This window comes from Cetorhinus maximus, chromosome 29 (genome assembly GCF_964194155.1).
Source record: "Cetorhinus maximus chromosome 29, sCetMax3.hap1.1, whole genome shotgun sequence".
Taxonomy (NCBI): Eukaryota; Metazoa; Chordata; class Chondrichthyes; order Lamniformes; family Cetorhinidae; genus Cetorhinus; species Cetorhinus maximus.
In genome coordinates, this window is record NC_135907.1 from 17,383,309 (window position 1) to 17,407,802 (window position 24,494).

General features: G+C 50.2%; 1 protein-coding gene across 1 annotated transcript in view; it reads left to right on the plus strand.

Moving 5' to 3' along the window:
* Positions 1-24,494, plus strand: part of LOC144669323 (proline-rich protein 12-like) — a 66,732-nt gene that overhangs the window by 30,476 nt on the left and 11,762 nt on the right. Inside the window, exons 2-11 of the mRNA XM_078531683.1 lie at positions 626-738; positions 2,311-2,472; positions 4,623-8,197; positions 10,862-11,381; positions 13,854-14,170; positions 16,485-16,601; positions 18,175-18,432; positions 19,504-19,620; positions 20,795-20,928; positions 21,919-22,121. Of these exons, the coding sequence (XP_078387809.1) occupies positions 626-738; positions 2,311-2,472; positions 4,623-8,197; positions 10,862-11,381; positions 13,854-14,170; positions 16,485-16,601; positions 18,175-18,432; positions 19,504-19,620; positions 20,795-20,928; positions 21,919-22,121 (5,516 nt within the window). The remainder of the gene's footprint in view (positions 1-625; positions 739-2,310; positions 2,473-4,622; positions 8,198-10,861; positions 11,382-13,853; positions 14,171-16,484; positions 16,602-18,174; positions 18,433-19,503; positions 19,621-20,794; positions 20,929-21,918; positions 22,122-24,494) is intronic.

Sequence of the window (24,494 nt, forward strand, 5' to 3'; positions counted from 1 at the left end):
GGCTCCGTGACAATGGAGATGTCGGGCAACAAATGGTAGGGTTGCCAACCCTGCAGGATTGGCCTGGAGTCTCCAGGAATTGGGGATCAATCTCCAGGACACTGTTGTGTGCAACCCTGGAGATAAATCATCGGGACATTAAAAAAGATTGCCTTTCTTTTGGTCATTTTCTTTGAACATTCCTCTTTCCCAGATATAAAAATATAGAAAATGGGGGGAAAATAGTTGTTTTGGCTGGAAGTCAAGCATCATCCAGTTGGGTAATGAGTCTTTTTGCTTTCCAATTGGGGTAGGGAGGCCGTACGTCACAAGGATGGATGTGTTGGCCGACTAATGGCTGGAGCGTGGGGGAAAGTCATGTGGTGACACCTCCAGGAATACATTTAATCACAGTTGGCAACCCTAACCAATGACAATGAGCAGGGACGGTTCAAGGTGGGAGGTCACGTGACAAAATCTCCAGGAATTTATCCGACCACAGTTGGCGTCTCTCTGCAAGGAGGTGGGGGGGTGGGGTCGGTAACTAAGGCCAGTTCAAGACTCCTTCCTTCTTCCAATATGCCAACCTTTCACTGCACACTTCTTAATAACTGCTTAATTTTTTAAAAATGTAATTCTTCTCTAGTCTGGTGTATGGCGGATCTCGCAGTTCACACCCAGAAACAGACATCCTGCATAGACAAGCGTATGCGACGCCCCATCCTCTCCAAGGCTATGCGACCAACCATCATCCTGCTGGTGAGTAGCAATTTTATTTATTTTTTTGCTATGTTTGTCGGATCACTGGCTAAGCCAGCATTTTTATTGCCCGTCCCTAATTGCCCTTGAGGAGGTGGTGGTGAGCTGCCTTCTTGAACCGCTGCAGTCCATGTGGTGTAGGTACACCCACAGCGCTGTTAGGGAGGGAGTTCCAGGATTTTGACCCAGCGACAGTGAAGGAACGGCCGATATATTTCCAAGTCAGGATGGTGAGTGGCTTGGAGCGGAACTTCCAGGTGGTGGTGTTCCCATGTATCTGCTGCCCTTGTACTTCTAGATGTTGTGGGTTTGGAAGATGCTGTCTAAGGAGCCTTGGTGAGTTGCTGCAGTGCATCTTGCAGATGGTACACACACTGCTGCCACTTGGTCAGGGATGGAGGGAGTGAATGTTTGTGGATGGGGTGCCAACCAAGCAGGCGGCTTTGTCCTGGATGGTGACGAGCTTCTTGAGTGTTGCGGGAGCTGCACTCATCCAGGCAAGTGGGGAGTATTCCAACACACTCCTGACATGTAGATGTTGGGCAGGCTTTGGGGGAATCAGGAGGTGACTGATTCACACACTGACATTGGATTAACCATTAAACGCGCAAGAACACTGGGTTAGGGCACTAACCTGTCTAAGGAATAGAAGGCAGTTTCTACACCATCACGCAACCAAGTGCTGTCACTTAAGATTTCAGTGTTGTCATTAACATTTTGCCTAACAGCAGTGCAGTTATAGATGTTGTTCTTCTATGATTGGGTTTATGCCTTGAGGGCACATTTTGAGTGTGTGAGACACCTCATTATAATGAAATATTGGCTACAGGCCCATCATTGGCAATGGCAGCAATCTGAGATCAAAACTCTGCCGATGACTGTACATGGCCTGTTTTGCTCTTCACTATTTTTGCTTCATTGTGGCTATTAATATTTCCCCTTCCTGCCCCTGCAAGTGTTGGGAGATTGAGTAGGCCTGGTGTCCAGAGGCTCATTTCCACTTCATTGCTGTGGAGGAAGTAGAGGCTTACGGAAGAAAAGCCGGTCATCAGCCATGGCTCAGTGGGTCGCCCTCTTGCCTCTGACTCATAAGGGTGGTGGGGTTCATGTCCCATTCTGGAGACCAGGCTGCCTCTCCAATGCAACGTTGTCTGATGGAGTGCTGCGTTGTCTGAGGTGTGCCCCCTTTCGGATGGGATTTTAAACCAAAGCCCTACCTCCTCTCTCGGGTGGGTCCTGCAGCACTATTTCAAAGAAGAGCGGGGACGCTCTGTCCAGTGTCCTGGCCGATATTTATCCCTCCATCAACATTACAGAAAGCGGTTGTCTGGCCATTGTCACGTTGCTGTTTGTGGGAGCTTGCTGTGCGCAAACTTTCTACTGCGTTCCCTACATTACAACGGTGACTACATTTCGACAAGTACTTCGTTGGCTGTGAAGCGCTTTGGGGCATCTTGAGCCTGTGAATGGCGCTATATAAATGCAGGCTCTTTTCTTTTCCTCCTGCACACTTCAAACAAAATGAAGTTGCGGTTTCTAAACTTAACGGATTTTTCATTTGTTCTGTCTTAGGCCTGTCGGGCTTGTTTGAGACCGGGCTTCACCATGCCGGCAGCACCACCCCAGACGCATCAGTCATGAACCTCATCTCCGCTCTGGAATCGCGGGCTCCGCAACCTGGACCCTCTGCCTCCTCCCTCCTCTCACAGTTCCGAACTCCATCCTGGCAGACAGGTAAGCTGCAACTTGAGGTGTTAACCGTCTTTTGTCTAGTACACTGCAGTCATGGTTTTCCAGCTCTTTCTCGCTTCCCCCGTTATTTATGAGCTAGTCTCTCAGATAGGAGGTGGGTGGGGTGGTGGTGTGGTCGGCAATCTCAATAGCAGGAAGAGTCACTTGTAAACCAGTTAATAATCCTATAAATATGTTTGATTGATAAGAATTAATGGTAAATCATAATGTGATTGGGCAGAGTCAACATGGTTTTGTGAAAGGGAAAGTGTTTAACTGGAGCTTTTTGAGGAAATAACAACCAAAGTGGATAAAGGGGAACCTGTAGATGTGCTGTACTCGGATTTCCAAAAGGCATTAGATAAGATGCCACAGCAAAGGTTACTACGCAAGATAAGTGCACATGGTGTAGGGGGGCAATATATTAGCATGGATAAAGGATTGGTTAGCTAATAGGAAGCAGAGAGTAGGGATAAATGGGTCTTTTACAGGTTGGCAAGCTGTCACTTGGGGAGTGCCATAGGAATCGGTGCTGGGGCCTCAACTATTCGAGGAAAGGTTGAACAGGGTTGGGCCTATACCCACTGGCGTTTAGGAGAATGAGAGATGATCTTAGTGAAGCATATAAGATCTTGAGGGACTTGATAGGAGGATGTTTCCACTTGTAGGGAAGACTGGAACTATGGGGACACGATTTAAGAATAAGAGGTCTCCCTTACAAGACTGAGATGAGGATTTTTTTTCCACGTAGAGAGTTGTTCATGTGTGGAACTCTCTCCCTCAGAAAGCGGTAGAGGCTGGGTCATTGAATTTATTCAAGGCTGCGTTAGATAGATTTTGTTTTTAGATAGGCAAGGGAGTTGAGGGTTAAGGGGGGGTGGACAGGATAGCCGAGTTAAGATCACACCCAGATTAGCCATGATCTTATTGACTGGCAGAGCAAACTCGAGGGGCCAAATGGCCTAGTCATACTCCAAAGTCCTTTGTTCCCATGAACTGCACTTGAGTCCTCAATGAGTCGCATGGGGGGGCCCCCTGCAGTTGCAGGTCGCAGACCCCTGTTCTAGGAGGTGCAATCTGATATTGTCCCTCCCCCACCCCCATCCCCCCCCTCCATCATCCCCCCTCTGATCCTCAGTTGGTGAGTGCACTGAAGCAGCAAGATCTCGTCACTAAACCACCCCGGGCTCTGTCAAGTTGGCTCATCGGTGCCGAGGCATCGGCAGTAATGGCTTGGGGAGTGGTGGAGAATAAGGGTGACGACAGGATGTGGGGGGGCGCACAGTTCCCTCCATTGGAGATGTGGCTCACGGACGCTCGGGCCTATGTTTACTGGCTGCCACGCTGACCCACTAAGTTGAGTGGACCCAACGGTTGAAAGGTCTGAGCCTCAGCGCCTTCATCTCACCTTATCCATATGTCCTTCTATTCCTTTCTCGGCTAATAAAGGAACTCCCGCACCAGTCAAAACCTTCAGGAGAGAAAGCATGAGCTAAACGATTATTTTACGTAGCGCACTATCACCTGGGATGCGCCGCCTGAAAAAGGCGGTGGAAGCGGAATTGTTCATATCAAGGGAACCGGATAAACACCTGAAAAGGAAAATAATTGTAACAAGTGGGTCGAATTAGAAAAGCTCTTTCCAAAGATTTTAGTCAATGTCATGACGATATTCCCACTCGTGGGAAACCGGAACTAGAGGCCATCAGATAGTCACTAATAAATCCAAGGAATAGAAGGATATGTGGATAAGGTGAGATGAAGTAGGATGGGGGTGGGGGGGGAATGCTTGTGTGGAGTGTAAACACCTGCATGGACTTTGTTGCATATTTTATATATTTGATTTTCAGATCACTGCAGAGATGGTTTCAAAGTGTGCAGGAACTTTATTTACAGAGTTTTATACAATTCTTTAAAATGTCTACACTATGCTTACAGCTCAGCTTCTAATAGCTTCTCTGTGTCTGTTTACTTTGCTCTAAGTCAACACCCAGGCTTAACCAATCAAGCACAGAGAGCATAGATCAGTTAAACCCACATAATTAAACACAGAACATTTAACACCGCAGACCTGTTGGGATGGAAGGCCTGTTTCTGTGTTGTAAAATCTATGCCAAATAATCTCTCTCTCTCTCTCTCTCTTGTCTTTGTAGCCATGCACACCCCGGGACCAGCGGAGTTATTCATCTCCGGGGCCATTCCTGGTTCTGGGACTTTTCCATCTTCTTCTGCCCTCTCAGCCTATCAACACCCGGCTTCCTTCAGTGGGCGGAGTTTCCCGGTGACGTCATCGCTGACCCTTCAGGATGCCACCTTCAGCCCGAGCTCCAATGGGTTGCTGTCACCTCACGACCCCCTCCTCCACATCAAGTCCTCACAGTCCAGCGTCCCGTCCTCGTTGACCTTTGACCGCCTCGGCAGCGCCGTCCTGGGCACCGGCTTGCCATCGCAGAGCTCGGCCTACCGCACGGCACAGGAGTCGGCCTCCCGGCACCTACAGTCACAGTTCAACCTGCTCTCCTCGCCGCTGGGGCCTTCGGAACAGGCCTCGCAGCTGTACAACACCTCAGTCTTCTCCAGCTCGCCGGCCTCGGGCATCGAGCGAGCCATCCCCCGCCAGGACAGCGTGATTAAGCACTACCAGCGGCCCTCCAGCGCGCAGGCCCAGCTGCCTGCCTCCCACCACTCCTTGCAGCACTACCTGAGCTGCGGAGGGAGCCACAGTTTCCAACAGATGCCGCGGCACTCGACCCTATCCTGCAGCCCCCTCGGCGACCAGTCCCCGGTGAGCAGCGAGGGCAGCCAGAAGAGTTCCCAGGCCCGTGCCGAGCACTCGCAGAGCTACAGGCCCATCATTCAGTCGCCGGGCTACTCCTCGTCCTCCTCCTCCTCGAAATCGAAGAGCTACTCGGCCTCGAGGCAGGCCCAGCGGGCCACCGCCACCCCCAAGTGCCAAAGCATCTCCTCCAGCGGCCAGTCCCACAACTTCTCCTCCTCGACGCCCAAGGCCAGCTCGGTGATCTCCAGCCAGCCCCAGGCCTACTCGCCGGGCCAGTCGCAGAACCTGCTGAGCATGGGCCAGTCGCAGAGCTACAGCGTGACCCAGGCCCAGAACCTGGCCGCCGTCACCCAGTCGCCGGGCTACACTTCCAGCCAGTCCCAGGACCTGACCACCGTGAGCAAGGCCCAGAGCTACTCCAGCAGCCAGTCGCAGGCCCTGCAGACGTGCGTCAGCCAGGCCCAGAACTACTCGCCGGAGCAGCTGCAGGGCCTGTCGTCCGTCGGTTCCATCCAGAGCTACGGCGTCCAGTCGGAGCCCCACTCGTCGGTCAGTCAGGGCCAGAGCTACGTCCCCGCTCACTCGCAGGGGATGCCGACTGCCAGCCCGTCTCTCAGCTACGCCACCGGACATTCCCCCGCCTTGAGCTCCCACGGGCAGTCGATCGTTTATTCCTCGGCCAGCCACGTTCAAAGCATGCCAGAGGCCAGCCCCTCTCAGATAATCCGGCCCCTCCAGTCCCCGACCGGGAGCCGGTCCCAAAGCGTCACCTCCCCGGAGCAGTCCCAGAAGTACCTGTCCTCCGTTCTGTCCCCTTCATTCATACAGTCGTCCCACTCGCAAAGCTTCCAGTCCTCGCAGCCACCGCTGGAGAGGACGCCATCTTACGGCAAGACGAAATCCGACTCGGACCTGCTCTCGTCGGAGAGGACGGAGGACGAGGATTTCCTCATCCAGCACCTGCTGGACTCCCAAAGCCCGCCCCGAGTCTCCACCCAGAGCCTGGTGGAGTGTGAGGACCGGGCCCCCAAGAGCATCGTTTACGAAATGTCCAAGTCCGAAGAGAGGTACCACCTGCAGAGCGTCATCAGGACGAACTCGAGCCTGGACAGTCAGGTCCTGGAGATGTCCCTGCAAGGCTTGAAGGAGAAGAAGAAAGGGGAGAGGCAGAAAGAGTACGGGCACAGCCGCTCTTCCTCGGACGCCTTGGTCACCTCGGTGGTACACTACAGCCATCAGCCCAACAGCATCGACAGCCTGGCTCAAGACATCAAGAAGTCGGTCGACCACCTCCAGACGCCCCACCTGGACGGGTCCAGCAAAGAGATCAACCCGGCCCACTCGTACCTGCAGAAAACGCCGGAGCAGAGCTCCCGGGCCCACCACATGGGGTCCGAGGCCTCCCAGCTGGAGTCGCACGGCATCCTGCAGAACCAGCAGAACTCGCAGATGATGCTGGACACCTCGCCGGAGATGCAGCTGCCCCTGGCCCACCAGGCCCCCGGCCAGCAGTCCCAGCTGCTGCAGTCGGTGCTGACTCACACCCAGAGCCAGATGCAGGCCCAGCAGAGGAAGGTGCAGACCCCGCTGGACGTGCACATGATGGAATCGCAGCGCCTGCACTCCGAGGCCCAGTCGCCCCAGCTGCAGATGCTGGAGGTCCACCTGCAGAGCCAGCAGATGCAGGCCCACGTGCGCTCGCAGTCGATGGAGGTCCACTCCCACGCCCCGTCCATGGACTCGCACCTGCTGGACTCCCGCCAGATCCAAGCCGACCCCCAGTCGCCTCAGCTGCAGGGGTCGCTCCAGTCCGAGCGCCTGCAGTCCGAGGGCATGGAGGGCCTCCCTCAGCCGGAGAGCATGCAGTCCCAGGAGATGCAGGAGTTCCTGGAGCCCGACCTCCACCTGGAGAGCCACCTGTCCCAGACTGGCCAGGTCCAGTCCCAGCAGCACCTGCTCCCCGAATCCAGCGAGTCCTTGCAGCTGGATACCTCGGAGGCTTCCCAGCAGGTCTCCCAGCAGCAGATGGAGCCCAAGGACCAGTTCAGCTCGGCCAGCCCCCAGAGCGCCAAACAGAGGTTCGTCCCCCTCACCTCGATCTGCTTCCCGGACTCGCTCCTGCAGGACGAGGAGCGGAACTTTTTCCCGGGCATGGAGGACATGTTTTGCTCTGCGCCCTGTGGCAACGAGGAGTACAGCAAGCAGCCGTGCGGCGACGAGGGCAACCAGGCGATGGACAGGAGCAACGGCATGAAGTCCAGCTTCGAGATGATGCACTCGAACCAGAGTTTCCAGGGCTACTGCGCCTCAGAGACCGGCAACAGCCAACAGAACGTCCACCTGGACCTCGACTCGGTTGCCATGAAGCCCGAGCTGGAGTCCACCGTTCAGGCTGAGCACCTGGGCCTGACTCAGCCCAGCCACGGGCCTACGAGCGCCGACATCAAGTCGCCCCTGACGACCGCCAGCTTCTGCTCCATGAAGACCAAGAAGTTCTTGAAGACCTCCTCCCTGCACCTCCTGAAGAAGAAGGACTCCCCCCCGCAGCCGCCAAAGAAGAACTACGCCCAGGAGTACGAGTTTGAGGACGAGGAGAAAGAGGACGTGCCGGCCGACATCCGACTGAACAACCGCCGGCTCCCGGACCTGCTCCCCGACCTGATTTCCAGCTGCCGGACCAGGACCAACATCAGCCCGGTCTCCGACATCGACTTCTGCTCTGGCAACAACCTCAACGGGGGCAAGAAGAAAACGAAGCGGGCCTCGAAGCCCAAGGAGAAAGGGCCTCCGAGGCCGAGAGGCCGGCCGAGAATCCGGCCCCTCGAGCCGCCTCAAGGTGTGGCCCAAGACGGCCCCAAAAAGAGGGGGCGTGGCAGGGGAAGGGGCAAGAAGATCGCAGAGAGTGAAAACGAGGGCTTTAAAATGGAAAAACAAGTAAAATCTAGCAAGGTAAAGGTACCTTTCACTTATTTCCCTATTTTAAAGGCAGTTTGAACCAGGAGTGTGTGAAATTTCACGTTGAATAGCTTTATGAGAAAAACACAGGTGACAAGAAGACATTTTTTTTTAAGAGTCATAGAGGTCAACAGTACAGGAAAAGGCCCTTCGGCCCATCGAGTCTGCGCTGGTCAAACAAGTATCGAACTATTCTAATCCCGTTTTCCAGCACTAGGCCCATTGCCTTGTACGCCAATGGCATCGCAAGTGCACATCCAAATACTTCTTAAATGTTATGAGGAACGTAGCCTTTTATGTTCTGAAAGACGTTGCCTGAGCGTGTAGAGGAGGCAGGTTCAATCGGGGTATTCATGAGGGAATTAGACTGACATCCGAAAAGGGAGAATGTGCAGGGTGACGGGGAGAAAGCCGGGGGTGGTGGGTGGGGGGTGGCATGAATTGCTCTTATGGAGAGCCAGCGCAGACATGATGGGCTGAATGGCCTCCTTCTGTGCTGTAACCCTTCTGCGTTGCCTGAAAGGGCAGTGGAAGAACTTAAGAAGTAGGAGTGGGCCGTTAGGCCCCTCTAATGCCCTGGCATCTCTGTAGGATCAGGGCTGATCTGCCCTTGGCCTCAACTGAGCTTTTCCTACCTGCCACCCATGAACCTTGTAAATCAAAAATCTGTCCAATTCAGCCTGGATTCAATGACCCAGCCTCCACTGCTCTGTGGGGAAGAGAATGCCAAAGATTATCGCCCCTCTGAAAGAGGAACTTCCCCCTCATCTTCAGCTTAAAAGGGAGGCACCTTATTCTGAAATGGTGCCCTCATGAAGGGACAAAGGAGCTACCCTGTCAAACTCCAGACTGAATAACTGTTGAAGGGAAATGAGATGAAAACCTGCAAGGAAAGAAATTGTGCAGGGCTATGGGGAAAGCATGGGAGAAGTGGACTATTTGACTAGCTCAAGAGCCAGCACAGGTACGATGGGCTGAATGGCCTCGGTCTGGAGACGTTTCCCACAGCCTCATCCCTGTAGCCCTTTTTTCAACAACAGCTTTCATTTATATAGCGCCTCTGAAGTAAAAAACACACCCTTAAGGCCCCTCACAGGGGCATTATCAATCAGAATTTCACACTGAGCCACATTAGGAGATATTATTATTAGGAGATGACCAAATGCTTGATCAGAGAGGTAGGTTATAAGGAGCACCTTAAAGGAGGAGAATGAAGTGGAGAGGTTTACGAAGGGAAGAATAAGAGTTTAAGCCTAGGAAGCTGAAGGCTGCCAGTGGTGATGTGAAGGAAACCAGGGTTAATGTGCGATCCTAGACAGCAAACTACTTGCCCTCAAGGACCCCCTAGTGAAACCCAAACCTTCCCTCAATCTGACACCGCCACACTTCCCAACTAGAACACGGGAGGGCACAGTCTCAGGATAAGGGGCTGGCCATTTCGGACTGGGATGAGGAGAAATTACTTCACTCAAAGGGTTGTGAATCTTTGGAATTCTCTCCCCCCTCCACCCCCGAGGGTTATGGAGAATATGTTTAAGGTTGGGATAGACAGAATTTTTGATCTCTTGGCTATTTTTTGGGATGAGGGGAGCAGGCGGGAAAATGGAGCTGAGGCCCAAGATCAGCCATGATCGTGTTGAGTGTCTGAGGGTGCTCAAGAAGCCAGCTGTCTCTTCCTCTGGCCTCTCGTCTTTTATTGCTTAAAAATATTAAATCATGCCTCTCTTTGTGTGTGGACCACTCCCCGTGAAGGTGTCGTGAGCTGAACCGATGTGTTGAGTGGCTAAAAGCAAACTTATGACATTGTTGCTAGCTTATTCTGTTGGCCCATGAGATGATATTATCCTACGATGAGGGGCTGAGTAAACTAGCCCTATACTGTCTGGATTTTAAAAGAATGAGAGGTGATCTAATTGAACATACAAGATTCTGAAGGGGCTTGGTAGACACTGAGAGGTTGTTTCCACTGGTTGGGGAATCTAGAACACGGGGGCACATTCTCAGGATAAGGGGCTGATCAATTAGGACTGAGATGAGGAGAAATTTCTTCCCCTTTGAGTCTCTGGAACGCTCTACCTCAGAGGGTTGTGGATGCTTCATCGTTGAGTAAACTTAAGACTGGGATAGACATATTTTTGGTTCTCCAGAGAAAGAAGAACATTAGATGCCAGGGGAAGAGACATTGCGACACTTGGCCAAACACCTAGTCCAACAAGTAGATTTTAAGTTGTGTCTTGAGGAGGGAGAGGCAGAGAAATTTTGGGAGAGAGAATTCCAGAGCTTGGGGCCTAGGCAGCTGAAGGCTTGGCCACCTGTGGTGGTGAAAGAGGTGAAGAATGCGCAAGAGGCCAGAGTTGGAGGAACCAAGTGTTCTAAGGATGCAGGAGGACCACTTGTATTCTCGATTCACGGTCTTCCATCTCACTGCCTCCAAATGAAGACTCTTTCCAATGCCTCCTGTTTTTAACTCATTTTTTCACGGGAGCTTCTTATCTCCTCCTGTCCTCGAAGCTTAGCATCAGTAAATCGCTCATTTTTAACTAGCCTGCTTCTCCTCCTTGCTTGTTTCTAGCCTTGTTGCCTGTCACGATAATCTTGCCTCATCACTCAATTTAAAAAATAAAAACGTGGTTATGTGTGTATTTTTCCCCCTTAAAGGGCAAGGTTCAAGGGTCAAAGGCAAGTGACCTTTTATCCATCGAGGCTCCAGAATCTCTCCCGGCGGAAAGCGTCTTAGAGAACAGTCAAACCCAAGAAAAGATCAAGAAGAAGATAAAAGAGGTCGAGGAGAAACAGCCGGAGATGAAATCAGGATTCATGGCGTCGTTCCTGGACTTCCTGAAGTCGGGCAAGCGGCAGCAGCTGCCGGCCACGACCTCCAGCCCGCAGAAAGGGCGGCCTTCGTCGGTCATTAACCAGCCCTCGCAGGCCTCGTTCGGCCTGGCGCAGTCCATGCTGTCGGGGCCCCTGGATGCCTCGGAGAGCGACAGCCTCATGAGCTGCACCAGTCCCTGCAAGAGGTTCGACGACGACCTCAAGAAGAACCTGGAGACCCTGCCTTCGTTCTCGTCCGATGAAGAGGACTCCGTCAGCAAGAATCAGGACTTGCAGAAGAGCATCACCTCCGCCATCTCCGCCCTCTATGACCCAATGGATCGCAAGGAGAACGACAGCACAGGTAACACGTTCCATTTGGAAACGCAAGGGGATCAAGGGATGTGGCGATCAGGCAAGAAAGTGGAGTTGAGTTAGAAGATCAGATCAGAGCAGGCTCGAGGGGCCCAATGGCCTACTCCAGATCCTATGCTACGAGTACAAAAGCAGGGGAGTTATGCTGAACCTTTATAAAGGTCTGACTAGGCCGCAGCTACAGCATTATGTCCAGTTCTGGTCACCGTACTTTAGGAAGGATGTGAGGGTCTTTGAGAGGGTGCAGAGGAGATTTACCAGAAAAGTTCCTGAGGTGAGGGATTTTAGATTTAAGGCTAAGATTGGAAAGGCTGGAGTTGTTCTCCTTGGAGCAAAGGAGATTGAGGGGGAGATTTGATAGAGACGTACAAAATTATGACAGGCCTGGGTAAGGTAGACAGAGAAAAACTGTTCCCATTAGCTGATGGTACAAGGACTAGGGGACACAGATTTAACGTTTTGGGCAAGGGTAACATAGCGGGATGCGAGGAAGAACTTTTTTACGCAGCGAGTGATAATGACCTGGAACTCACTGCCCACGAGGGTGGTGGGAGTGGAGATGATCAATGATTTCAAAAGGAAATTGGATGGACACTTGAGGAAAATAAACTTGCAGGGTCACGGGGATAGAACGGGGGAATGGGACTGACTGGGTTGCTCCACAGAGAGCTGGCATGGACTCGATGGGCCGAATGGCCGCCTCCTGTGTCGTAATGACTCTCTTCGTCAACCGCATATTGTTAGCGCTGGGTTTTATTTTGGAGGGGAATGTGGTACATTTTGTGCTTCTGAATGTGAGGGAGGGGGTGGGTCTTTTTTAACTGCTTTCAATCAATTAACTATTTAATTGCCAGAAATTCTGGACGGGGTTCAGACTGCTTTGGCCGCAGGCTTGCTCTCAGTAATTCTGGAGTGTGAGAGTTTAGCTTTAGGACTAGCCACAAGAACCAGAGTTAATGTGAGAAAACTTCTTGTTTTATACAGCGAGTTGTTAAGCCCTGGAATTCACTGGCTGCAGTGTTGAAGGAAGCAGGATTCATGAGTAACTTCCAAAAGATAATTGGGTAAATCCTCGAGGGTAAAAGTGACAGGGCTATGGGGAAACAGCAGGGCAGTCATATTAATTGGGTAGCTCTACCAAAGAGCCAGGACAGGGGCGTTGGGCCAAATGGCCTCTTTCTGTGCTCTATCATGATGAGTCTATGACTGTACTTTGTGTGATGGATGAACATCGGGCAGGAAGGCTTGATTCTGTAAATGCAGTGCAGAGCTCTCTCGACACTGCCTGCCACTGATTCCGTAATCTGGCTGGCCTGTTTTAGCCCTGACTCCAAACGTTTCGCCATTTCTGTTTTGCAAGGGGCCGTTGACTGAGTAAGATGGGTAACACAACGCCAACCTTGGTGCCTGGGAAGAAAATGGAATGCGTTGGCCCACGCTTTCTCTCCTTTGGCCCGACCTGCCAACTTTACCTGGAGATGGTGCTGAAAAAGATTCACTAAAGGAACTGAGAAGTTATAGCTGTCAGGATTGACTGAATTCGCTGCAAAGCTTTGAGGGTTGTCCTAATTTAAGTCTTTAAAATTATGAAGCGGTTTGAGAGGGCTTTTTTTTTTAGCGAAGACATTTAGACTCCTGGAGGAGTCCAAAACTAGAGACCCATCAATACAGAATAGCCACTAATATATCCAGTAGGGAATTTGAGAGAAAACTCTCTACCTAGAGAGTTATGAGAACGTGGAAGTTGTTTTCACAGAGAGTAGCTGAGGTGAATGGTGTAGATACATTTAAGGGGAAGCTGGATGTTCAGCTCGGCTGGAGTTCATGGGAGAGAAACAAATGGGTTTATGTTGGTGTGGTGAGATGAAGCTGGTTGGGAGGATGCTCGTGTGGAGCATATAAACACCAGCACGGACCAGTTGGGCTGAATGGCCTGGTTCTGTGCTCTAAATTCTATGTAGAACACCACGCTCTTTTGGAGGGTCACCTTGCAGATGAGGGGATTGAGTTTTTCCTGGTTCTGATCCGTCGGGGATTGATTTTGCGGGAAAATTGGGCAGGGAGGAATGCACGCCTGTAAGTAGTTCCCCCCGCACACACTTTGTTCCATCCATCGGCATTTGAGAAAACAGTTGATACAAACCAAACTCGGAAGAAACCTCTTCACCCAAAGAGGGGTGAGAATGGGCATGATCGAAGTGATCGGTCGATATATTGGAGGGGAAGCTAGACGAGCATATGAGGGAGAAAGGAATAGAGGGTTACAACGATGGATTTAGACTAGGAAAGATGGGAGGAGGCTCAAGTGGAGCATAAACACCACAGACTGGGCAGGCTTGTTTCTATACCTTATATCCTATGAAAAATCAGGTTACTTCAAAGAGGAAAAGAAAACCAGGGAGAAGGTAAGCCGCTCCTTCGATCTGACTGTTTCCATTTCAATCTGCGTTGCTTTTGTCAGATAATATGGTTGTTGAAGATAAAGAATTGAACACCTCGCCTTCTGAGGCCTCCCAGCCGGAGCAGGCCGCACCCCCATCCCCATCCCCAGTCTTGCCTAAGGAGCCTATCCCGGAAGAAGAGCCTTCCCCTGCCCCAGAGTCCCCACCGCAGCCGGAAGAGAGGGAGGCGCCTTCCCCGGTCAAGCTCGCCAAGAGGCAGGACTCTGTGGCCATTTGTGGAGAGACTGACGAAGATGACGAGGAGAGTGGCGGAGAGGGCGCCATCCGGAAGTGGGATGAGTTTGTCATCAAAATCGACGACATTAAAGAACTTAAGGTAAGAAGCGATTTTCACACCCGTACAACACTTAACATCAAATTAACCAGTCGATCCGCCATTGCTTGCACCTATTGACCACCCTTGATGACATCATTGATGGGGGCGGAACTTCCTGCTTCTTGGCAGGAAGTAGATCAAAATGGCTGACATCCAACAGGCAAAAAGGTGGAAGTAAGAAAATATTCTTGTGATTCTAGCATTTTTTTTTTCCCCTCATGTAGATACTGAGGGAAGAGCTTTTGAGTAGGAAATATTTCCTTAAATCTCCCGCTCTTTGCAACAGAGTGCTGGGGCAGGCCCCTAGCTGCCTCTCACCAACCCCACCCCCTTTTAGTGGGGTCTAATATAGTCCTTCGGTAGTGTTTCCTATTGGGGCACCTGGTCCTTTTGGGAATTGTCTAAAAAGTCAGTCATTATGGCATACAAGGAGGCTATTCGGCCCATTGAGTCTATATGAAGGTTTGGAAAGTACCCAACTGCAAACACGTTGTTATTTTCTCAATTTTAAAAACACAAGCTAATCTCTCTTGAGATCTGCCTGTTCGTGGGGTTGAAACATAGAATGTACTTTCAGGTAGCAACATGGGTTAAAACTTGAAACCTTTAGCCCACTTATTGAGAGAGAAATCTTAATAGGGTATGGCGGTTACGTTACTGGGCTAGTAATCCAGGCGTCTGGGTGAGTCCAGAACTAGGGACCACTGTTTTAAAATTAGGGGTCACCCTTTTAGGACAGAGACGAGGAGAATTTTTTTTCTGAGGGTTGTGCGACTCTGGAACTCTCTCTGCCTCAGAAGGTGGTGGAGGCGGGGTCACTGGATATTTTTAAGGCCGAGGCAGATAGATTCTAAGGGAATCAAAGGTTGTCGGGAGTGGATGGGAATGTGGAATTTGAAACACGAAACAGATCAGCCATGGTCTCAATGAGTGGCAGAGCAGGCTCGAGATGCCGAATGGTCTACTTCTGATCCTATTTCGTATGTATAAAACAAACAAGAATTCTAATCCCACCATGGAAGTTTGAGAATTTGAATTAAATTTAAATAATCTTGAAAATTTAAAAAAAATTGGTATCAGTAAAAGCGACCTGAAGCTGTTGAATTGTTCGTTTGCAAATTGAATGAAGGGATTCGATGACAGGATGGGTTTATATTGTGATCAATGAGTAATAATATGAATTAAAAATTGCCTCCACCTCTTTTATTCACTCGTTCCAAAAAAAATCAATAGGTTCCTTGGTCCTGGATTACTAGTCCAGTAACATAATTACTATGCTGCCATGTCCCTGTAGTTTTGAAGGAGAAATAATATCTTCCTCAGGCAGAGGTGGTTACAGAGAAATATAATGGAGATGTTCAAAATTATAAAGGGTTTTGATAAGAGTAAATAGGGAGAAAGATTTTACCCTGGTTGGAGAGTTAGTAACCAGAGCTCACGGGTTTAAGATACTTGAGCAAAGAACTAATGGACTGGTGAGTACATAAAATAACATTTTTACAAACTACTTTAAAGACATTGATTTTCTTATTGATATGATATGTTACATGCTAACCTATAGTATGCGAACTACCGTGCTGTTTTGAGGGGAAAGGAAATTGAATAAATGCTTAGAATTTTACAGCCCAGAAACTGGTGTCACACAAGCTTTCTTCTTAGTCTTTGGGATTTGGCGGTGTTGGCAAGGCCAGCATTTGTTGCCCATCACTAATTGCCCTTGAACTGAGTGGTTTGCTAGGCCATTTCAGAGGGCAGTTAAGAGCCGGCCACATTAGTGTGGGCTTGGAACCACATGTAGGCCAGACCGGGTAAGGATGGCAGATTTCCTTCCCTAAAGGGCATTCGTGAGCCAGATGTTTTTTTTTAAACAACAACAGATGATAGTTTCGTGGGCCACCATTACTGAGACTAGCTTTGAATTCCAGGTTTAATTAATTGAACTTAAATTCCACCAGTTGCCGGGGCGGAATTTGAACTCATGTCCGCGATTACCAGTCCAATGACGTCATCACCACACCACCAACCTCCCGCCCAAACGCATCTCGTGGTTAAACTTGAAAAGGAATAGACTTGCGATGAGAAAAGTATCATGTGGAAGGATCAGGGGTGTGGTCTAAATTGGAAAGGTCTTTCAAAGAGCCAGCACAGGCACGATGGGCTGAATGGCCTGCTTCTGTGCTGTTTCATTCTATGGCCCCAATGCCTGTCGGTTGGAGGGCTTTTTCTGTTGCGTGGAATTGTTTGTTGCCCCCCCCCCCCCCCCCACCCAAGTTTCGTTGTGGCTAACCGCTCGACCCTACCTCCTGTTTCACAGCTCGCCATGCAAGCGGGAAGCGAACCTCCGCCAATTTGGCGGGTGCAGAAAGCCTCGCTACAGCAGTTCGTGCCCGAGGTGCGAGATGGGCAGCGCCACTTCTCTTCCAGCTCTCAGGTAAGCTCACCTGTCTCATTCTCTCCTTTTGTTTCCAGTCTAGGGGAAGGGCGCGACTTTACATAGTTGAGAGCGCTGAAAAAAGGTAAAGTGAAGAAAGAAGAGCTTGCATGTCTTATGTCGGGCCTGGCTCAATGGGCGGTGCTCCCACCTCTGAGTCGCAAGGTTGTGGGTTCAAGCCCCACTTCAGAGCACAAAAACGTAGGCTGGTGCTCCACTACAGTACCGAGGGAGTGCTGCACTGTCGGAGGTGCCGTTTCCCGGATGAGATACTCAACCGAGGATCCTTTTGGCCCCTCGGATGGACGTAAAAGATCTCATGGAACTATTTCTAAGAAGAGCAGAGGTGACCTCCCCTGGCAAATACCTACCCCTCGACTGACACTGCAGAGAAACAGATGGTCATTCTCACATGACTGCTTGTGGGAGCTTGCTGTGCGCAAATTTGCGGCTGCGTCGGCTACATTACAACAGTGACAACGCTTCATAAGTGCCTTCAGTGGCTGTGAAGCGCTTTGTGACACCCTGAGGTCATGAAAGGCACCATATAAATGCAGACCTTTTCAAGCCTTTCCTTGCACGGCTCCTTTCACAACCTCAGCGTTCCAAAGTGCTTTGCAGCCAATGAAGTGCTTTCAAAGTGTGGTCACCGTTGTAATGTAGGGAATGCGGCCGCCAGTCTGTGCACAGCAAGCTCCCACAAACAGCAGTGTGATAGTGACCAGATAACCTATACTTTCAGTCGTGTTGGTTGAAGGATAAATATTGACCAGGACTCTGGGGAGAAGTTATTAGTCCCTTTTATGCCCAACTTAGAGGGCAGTTGTAGTAGGGAGGAGGGGGCATTGGGGTCTGTGTAATGTTTACTTCCTCTTAAGGAGGGTAGGGATGGGAGGGGCTTGGGGAGAGAATTCCAGAGATTGGGGCAATCACTGGTCACCCTCTTATCCCTCCCCCAAACCGTGAGAAAAGCAGTTACTGCCACCCGCAGCTGTGTGCAGCAAGAACACTAACCTGATATGGAAATCCTACATTTTTGTCTCTCTCAGAACCCATGGCCGCTGAGATTTGAGTGCTGCTGATTGTTAGCCGGCCAGAGACAGCTAACCCAGCGCAGCTGTGGGATCGAACCTGATGCCTGAAGTTTAGAAGGGGAAAAAAAAAAATCATTATTGGGATTTGGCTAGGCCAGCGTTTATTTCCCACCCCCTAATTGCCCCGGAGAAGGTGGCGGTGAGCCGCAGTCTCAAGCCGCTGCCGTCTCTGTGAGGAAGGTGCACCCCAGGGTTCTGTTAGGGAGGGAGTTCCAGGATTTTGACCCAGTGACAGTGAAGGAACGGCGACATATTTCCAAGTTGGGATGGCGCATGTGGCTTGGGGGAATTTGGAGGTGGTGTTCCCGTGCACCTGCTGCCCTTGCCCTCGCAGACGGTGGACGTCCTGGGTTTGGGAGGCTTGTTTTCTTTCTCGCAGTCCCAGCTAAACCTCTGGGTGGAGCCCGTCTTGAAACGCTCGACGATGGGATTGTGAACCGAGCAATGAAATGTTCTCCCCTCCCACTCTTTCTCATTAGTACATCGAGTACCCGGATGAAGTGAAGACCGATTACCAGCGCCTGTACGTGAAGTTTCTGGAGAACATGGACAAGAAGGACTACGTGCGGATTTGCTCGAAGAAGCCCTGGCACAGGCCCCTGCACTTGGCCAAGAAGCAAGACTCCGTCGCCATCTCCGGCGAGACGGATGACGATGATGAAGAGAGCGGCGGCGAAGGGGTGTTCCGGGAGCGCGACGAATTCGTCGTGAAGATCGACGACATCAAGGCACTTAAGGTAAAACCAAACCCCCGGTTAAAATGGCAACTCGCACCCTTAACCCGGGAAAAAGCGACCCCCCCCCCCGGCCAAACGCATGTCCGACACAATTTGACATGGAGTCGCCGAGGGCGATGTTAGGGCAGATGGCGCAAAGCATGGTCAAAAGCATCTTAAAGAACAAGTGGAGAGGCTTGGGGAGGGATTTGCAGAATTTAAAGCCTAGTTGAAGGCACGGCTGCCAGTGGTGTGACAATGAAAGTTTGGGCATTTTCGACAGGCCGTGATTGAGGCAGTGCCGATATCTCGGAGAGTGATAGGCCTGAGGAGGTTACAGAGACAGGGGGAGGGGTGGCAGCATTGAGGGATTTGAAGACGAGCGTGAGGAATTTAAAATTGAGGTGCTGCTGGACCAAGAACATGACTTCTACCCCCTTGTATCCTAGCCTTCTACACATAAAGACCAGCGTTTCATTAGCCTTTTCGAGGGTCAGTGGCTTTGAACACTGAGGCAGTGATGGGGCTAATGGACTGTTCCTCGAGACGTTAAGCTTCTGTCTTGAAGGCGCCAACTCTTTTTTTGGAATGTGGAGTTGGCACCAAGCGCATGCACTCGGACGGTGGGCGCTGGCGGCATATTCCGCTACAGGAGGCATCGCTGTCTGCTTGGACAAGGTATTGGCGGGGCGACTCTCAACTGTGTCCCAAAACGAGTTGCTGCTTTCAGTAGGGAGGAGAAGGGGAAATCTGGGGCTGTGGGACAACATTTGGAAAACGGATGAGTTTTTCACAGCTGGTGTTGCCAACCCCTTCAGGACTGCCCTGGAGTCTCATCTCCTGGACAGTGTAAGCAGCTTGGGAGGATAATTATCTGGGGAGAAAGGTTGTGTTTTTTTGTTCCATTTGCTTCAAACGCATTCGTTTATTTGTTTATAAAAATATCGATGGTGGGTTGAAAGGACGATTAGGCGGGAGTGATTGGAGGCAGAGATAGTCATGTCATGAAACCTCCAGCACTACGTCTAACTGGAGTTGGCAACCCTCTGACGATGCCCAGAAGGCGATTGATGTTATCTTGTTTTTCCACAGCTCGCCATGCAGGCAGGACGAGAGCCTCCTCCCATCTGGCGAGTGCAGAAGGCCTTGTTACAGAAGTTCACCCCAGAGATCAGAGATGGGCAACGACAGTTCTGTGCAACCAGCAAAGTAAGGACGTCAGAAAGAAAGAGAGCTTGCATTTATGTAGCGCCTTTATGTGACCCCAAAACGTCCCGAAGTGCTTTACAGCCAATGAAATACTTTCGGAGTGTAGCCGCTGACTTGATATAGGAATTTGCACATCAATTTGCACCCAGCAAGCTCCCACAAACAGCAATGTGAAAATGACCAGATCATCTGTTTATTGTAACGTTGACTGAGGGATAAATATTGGCCAGCACACCCGGGAGAACTCCCCTCCTCTTCTTTTAAATAGTGTCACGGGGCCTTCTACCTCCACCAGAGAGAGTGATTTGACATCTCATCCAAAAGATGGCGCCTCCAACAGTGCAACCTTCAGTTCTGCACTGAGGGCGTTGGCCTAGATTTTGTGCTCAAGTCTCTAGATTGGGACTTGAACCCACAACCTTCTGAATCAGGGGGATGGAGTGTTACCAACTGAGCCTCGCCTGACTCGCAAGTCACTTTGCAGTCGCAAGTCAGCTAGCAAATGGGCAATAAGTGTTGACTGCGCCACATCCTGAAGCAGATTCCAGCCAAGGAACATTTTTTTTCCTTTATTCTTTCATGGGAAGTGAGTGTCGCTGGCAAGGCCAGCATTTGTTGCCCATCCCTAATTGTCCTTGAACTAAATGGCTTACTAGGCCATTCAATGGGCAGTTAAGAGTCAACCACATTGCTGGGGGTCTGGAGTCACATGTAGGCCAGACCAGGCGAGGATGGCAGATTTCCCTCCCTAAAGGGCATTAGTGAACCAGGAGGGTTTTTACGACAATCGATTATAGTTATCAAAGTCACCCTTACTGAGACTAGCTTCCTATTCCAGGTTTATTAATTGAATTTAAATTCCACCCGCTGCTGTGTCATGAGCCAGAGCATTAGCCTGGGCCCCTGGATTACAAGTCAGATGACATTACCACAACACCACTGTCTCCCCTGTGAGGTTTGGAAACCAAAATGAAAAGGCCCACTAACTGTATGGTAATTTTCCAAAATGGCTTCTTGACCTCCTTTATTTCCACACCCCGCCCCCAGCCCCCACCCCTCCAAGCACTCAGTGTAGACGCCACAGACAAGGTGATAATTCTACTCCCTTCCAGTTGACAACTGTTAAGCAACAGACGGATTCACAGGCCTAACATTCTGTCTTTTCCTGTTTCAGTATCTTGGGTACTTTGGTCATGCAAAAAACGAATACCAGCGGCTCTACGTTAAGTTCCTGGAGAACGTAAACAAAAAGGACTACGTCCGTGTGTGCTCCAAGAAGCCTTGGCATAGGCCGCAGCAATCCCTGAGGTACAGACCTCCTGTCACCGTGACGACAGCTTTCGGTTTGCACTGGCGTTGGCGGTTGTTTGAGCTTCCTCCTTTTATAAAGGACGATTAAAGGATTGTTTGAAAAAGGAGCAGGGTGTTCGGGAGAGTGCTCGGGTGGTAGGCCCCAGTTTGTGCCTACAGGGGCTGTGGGGCCTAATGATAGCGTGGGAGTTAGAGGCCTTGATTAGAGCGTGAGAGGGTCTCACTCAGACTTCGATTGGAGAGTCCACACCACACATTCCAGTCACTGGATCAGGAGTGGGAACTCTTGTTGATTTCCTCCTTCCACTTTACTAGAAAGAGAAAAAGAATTGAATTTATATACTGCTTTTCATGGCCACCCAGGTGTCTCAAAGCACTTTACAGCCAATGAAGTACTTTTTGAAGTGTAGTCACTATTGTAATGCAGGAAATGCGGCAGCCAATTTGCGCACAGCAAGCTCCCACAAATAGCAATGCGATAATGACCAAATAATCTGTTTTTTGCAATGTTGTTTGAGGGATAATTGTTGGCCAGACACCAGGGATAACTCCCCTGTGGAATAAAGTTATGGGATCTTTTACATCCACCAGAGCAGGCAGATGGGGCCTCGGTTTAACGTCTTATCCCCAAGACTGCGCCTGTGACAGTGCAGCACCCTTTCGGTGGTGCACAGGAGCGTCAGCCTTGATTTTTGAATTTTACGCAGGTGGGATTTTGCGGTTCTGCTGAAGTCAGCGGACTTTTGAATGGCTCGACGCGTTTTATGGCCCCACCCCCACCGCAATGGGGCTGTAAAGTTCCGCCCATGGAGTGGGACAAACCTGGGGAAGGGCAGAAATGGGGTCTCCCTTTCCCCCCTCCGCCTCCCCAGACAGTGACCACCCTGGTTGAGATGGCAGAGCTTTGCCCTGATGGGGGCAGGGAGACTTTATCTGTTATATAACGTTACTTCTCTTGGCGCTAACCAGTCGTGTCTGGCGTTTTAGGCGGCAGAGCCAGACGAAGACCACTCCGAATCGGGTACCGGTCGTAGTTAAGCCAGAGCCACCAGCACGTCCGGCGTCAAAACCCAAGCAGAGACCGTCCAAAGCCAAGGCCGAACCCCCTCCGAAGAAGAGGAAAAAATGGCTGAAGGAGGTTGCTTCATCATCAGAATCAGACTCCACTCCCAACCAGCAGAGTGAAGAGGGTGTGCGGCTTTGTTTGAATTTGTTTTTCTCCGCCGTTTTGTTTTTATGCTGTGTTGCAATGACTGTTGGGTCATTTTATTTGGATTTCTAGGAGGAAGTTTTCAGGAGGTCACTGGTGCAGGTGTGGGGGGTGAATGAAGCAATTTCTACTTTTGGGATCCAGTCCTACTCCCAAGCAGTTCCAGCTCAGGAATAACAGTGGTTTTGATGCCGATTTTCCTTCCCATTGCTCCATTGAACAAGCGCAGCACGGGGTTAGATACAGAGTAAAGCTCCCTCTACACTGTCCCCATCAAACACTCCCAGGGCAGATACAGCACGGGGTTAGATACAGAGTAAAGCTCCCTCTACACTGTCCCCATCAAACACTCCCAGGACAGGTACAGCACAGGGTTAGATACAGAGTAAAGCTCACTCTACACTGTCCCCATCAAACACTCCCAGGGCAGGTACAGCACAAGGTTAGATACAGAGTAAATCTCCCTCTACACTGTCCCCATCAAACACTCCCAGGGCAGGTACAGCACAAGGTTAGATACAGAGTAGTATATGTCTGAGTTGAAATGGTTTACGACTTGGAGGTAGTGGCATTCCCCATTCATGTGCAGCTGTTGTCCTTGTCCTTCTAGATGGTAGTGGTCGCGGGTTTGGAAGGTGCTGTTGAAGGAGTCTTGGTGAGTTGCTGCTGTGCATCTTGTAGATGGTACACACACTGCTGCTACTGTGCATTGGTGGTGGAGGGAGTGAGTGTTTGTGGATGTGTTGCCAATCAAGTGGATAGCTTTGTCCTGGATGGTGTCAGGCTTCATTGTTAAGAGTTGCACTCATCCAGGCAAGTGGAGAGTATTACATCACAATCCTCATTCTTCCCCATCAAACATGCCCAGGCGGGTATAACCTGGCTTAAGCTGAATCTACATTGGACCAATAAAATATATTAAGCTTGCAACCTCAGAGGAACACTCCGAGTGTAAAATCTCATTCCCACACCAGCCATCTTTATTTGAGCGTGAATGACAAGTTGCATTGAACTAAGGCCTGAAATGTGCTGTAGGCTTGTGAATGCTGGGCTGACCAAGCTCATGGAAAGTATGAATGGGTTGTTCTGAGAGAGAGAGAGAGTGAGAGAGGTATTGTGCAGTGATGCTATTAAGCAGTTTGGGGGCATGGGCATTGAAGGGGAAACTAGACAAATACTTAAAGGAGAATGGAATAAAAGGTTATGTGAGTGGGATTAGACGAAGGAGGATCGTATGGAGCATGTACACCAGTATGGACCAGTTGAGCTGACTGGCCTGTTTCTGTTCTGTAAGCACTACATAATGTAATTCTGTCTGAGGCCTAGTGGACTCCTGAACTAACATTCAGTGTAAGAGTCCGTGTATTTCTTGAGTAATTGCAGGTGTTGCAGAAATAATCTCACCCCGGGGAATCATTTGTTTAAAGTCAACACCATAAACGGACTTTGAAGTAAAACAAAAGTTCCCCGGCGTGTCTCGGAGCTCAGACAGTCTGTTGAGGTTGAAAACAGTTTAGATTTTAACAGTGTTGCTGCGCATTTTCTACCCGCAACCGTTTTTTGCGGGAACTCGCACAGAGTCCTGGGAGCCAGCGCTCCCTCAGAATTTTTCTCAGCTGCGCGTGACCTGTTGTGTGGAGGAACATTCTAGATTGCTGCACCCGTGCGTCTTAGGGTGGACATTAGGGAGGGGTAGTGTTGCAAGCTTCAGTGTCGACTCTCCTGGTTAATGGTACCGCTGCCTGGGAAGATGGAATGTGTGACTAGGCACAGCTAGAATTATACAGCACAGAGGGAGGCCATTTGGCCCATTGTGCCTGTGCCAGCTTATTGACCATTCCACCCAATTATCCCCACTCCCCCTTCTCGTTCCCCATAGCCCTGCAATTTATTTTTCCTTTTCAAGATTTAAAAACTACCACTGAATCTGCTTCCACTGTCCTTTCAGGCAACACACTCCAGCTCATAAAAACTCACTGCATTTAAAAAAAAGAAAAATTCTCCTCATCTCCTTTCTGACTCCTTGCTGCAGTAAAGTGAACTGTTGGGTTTAGCAAACTTTTACAAGTGAATCAGGGCCCAACGATTTGCAGGTTTCCATCCACTATGGGCATTATCGTAGAATATAGGGCTGAAAATATTAATAATTCACCAGTAATCTGTAATGAAAATGCAACTTGTGACATAATCATTGTTAATCAGTGGCTGTGGTAATAGATTGCCCAAGAAAGAAAGATTTGCATTTACATAGCCTCTTTCATGACCTTCGGGTGTCACAGCGTTATACATCTGATGAACTATTTTTAAATGTGGTTACTGTTGTAAGTGTTGGCGAATCGAGGGACAATTGAAC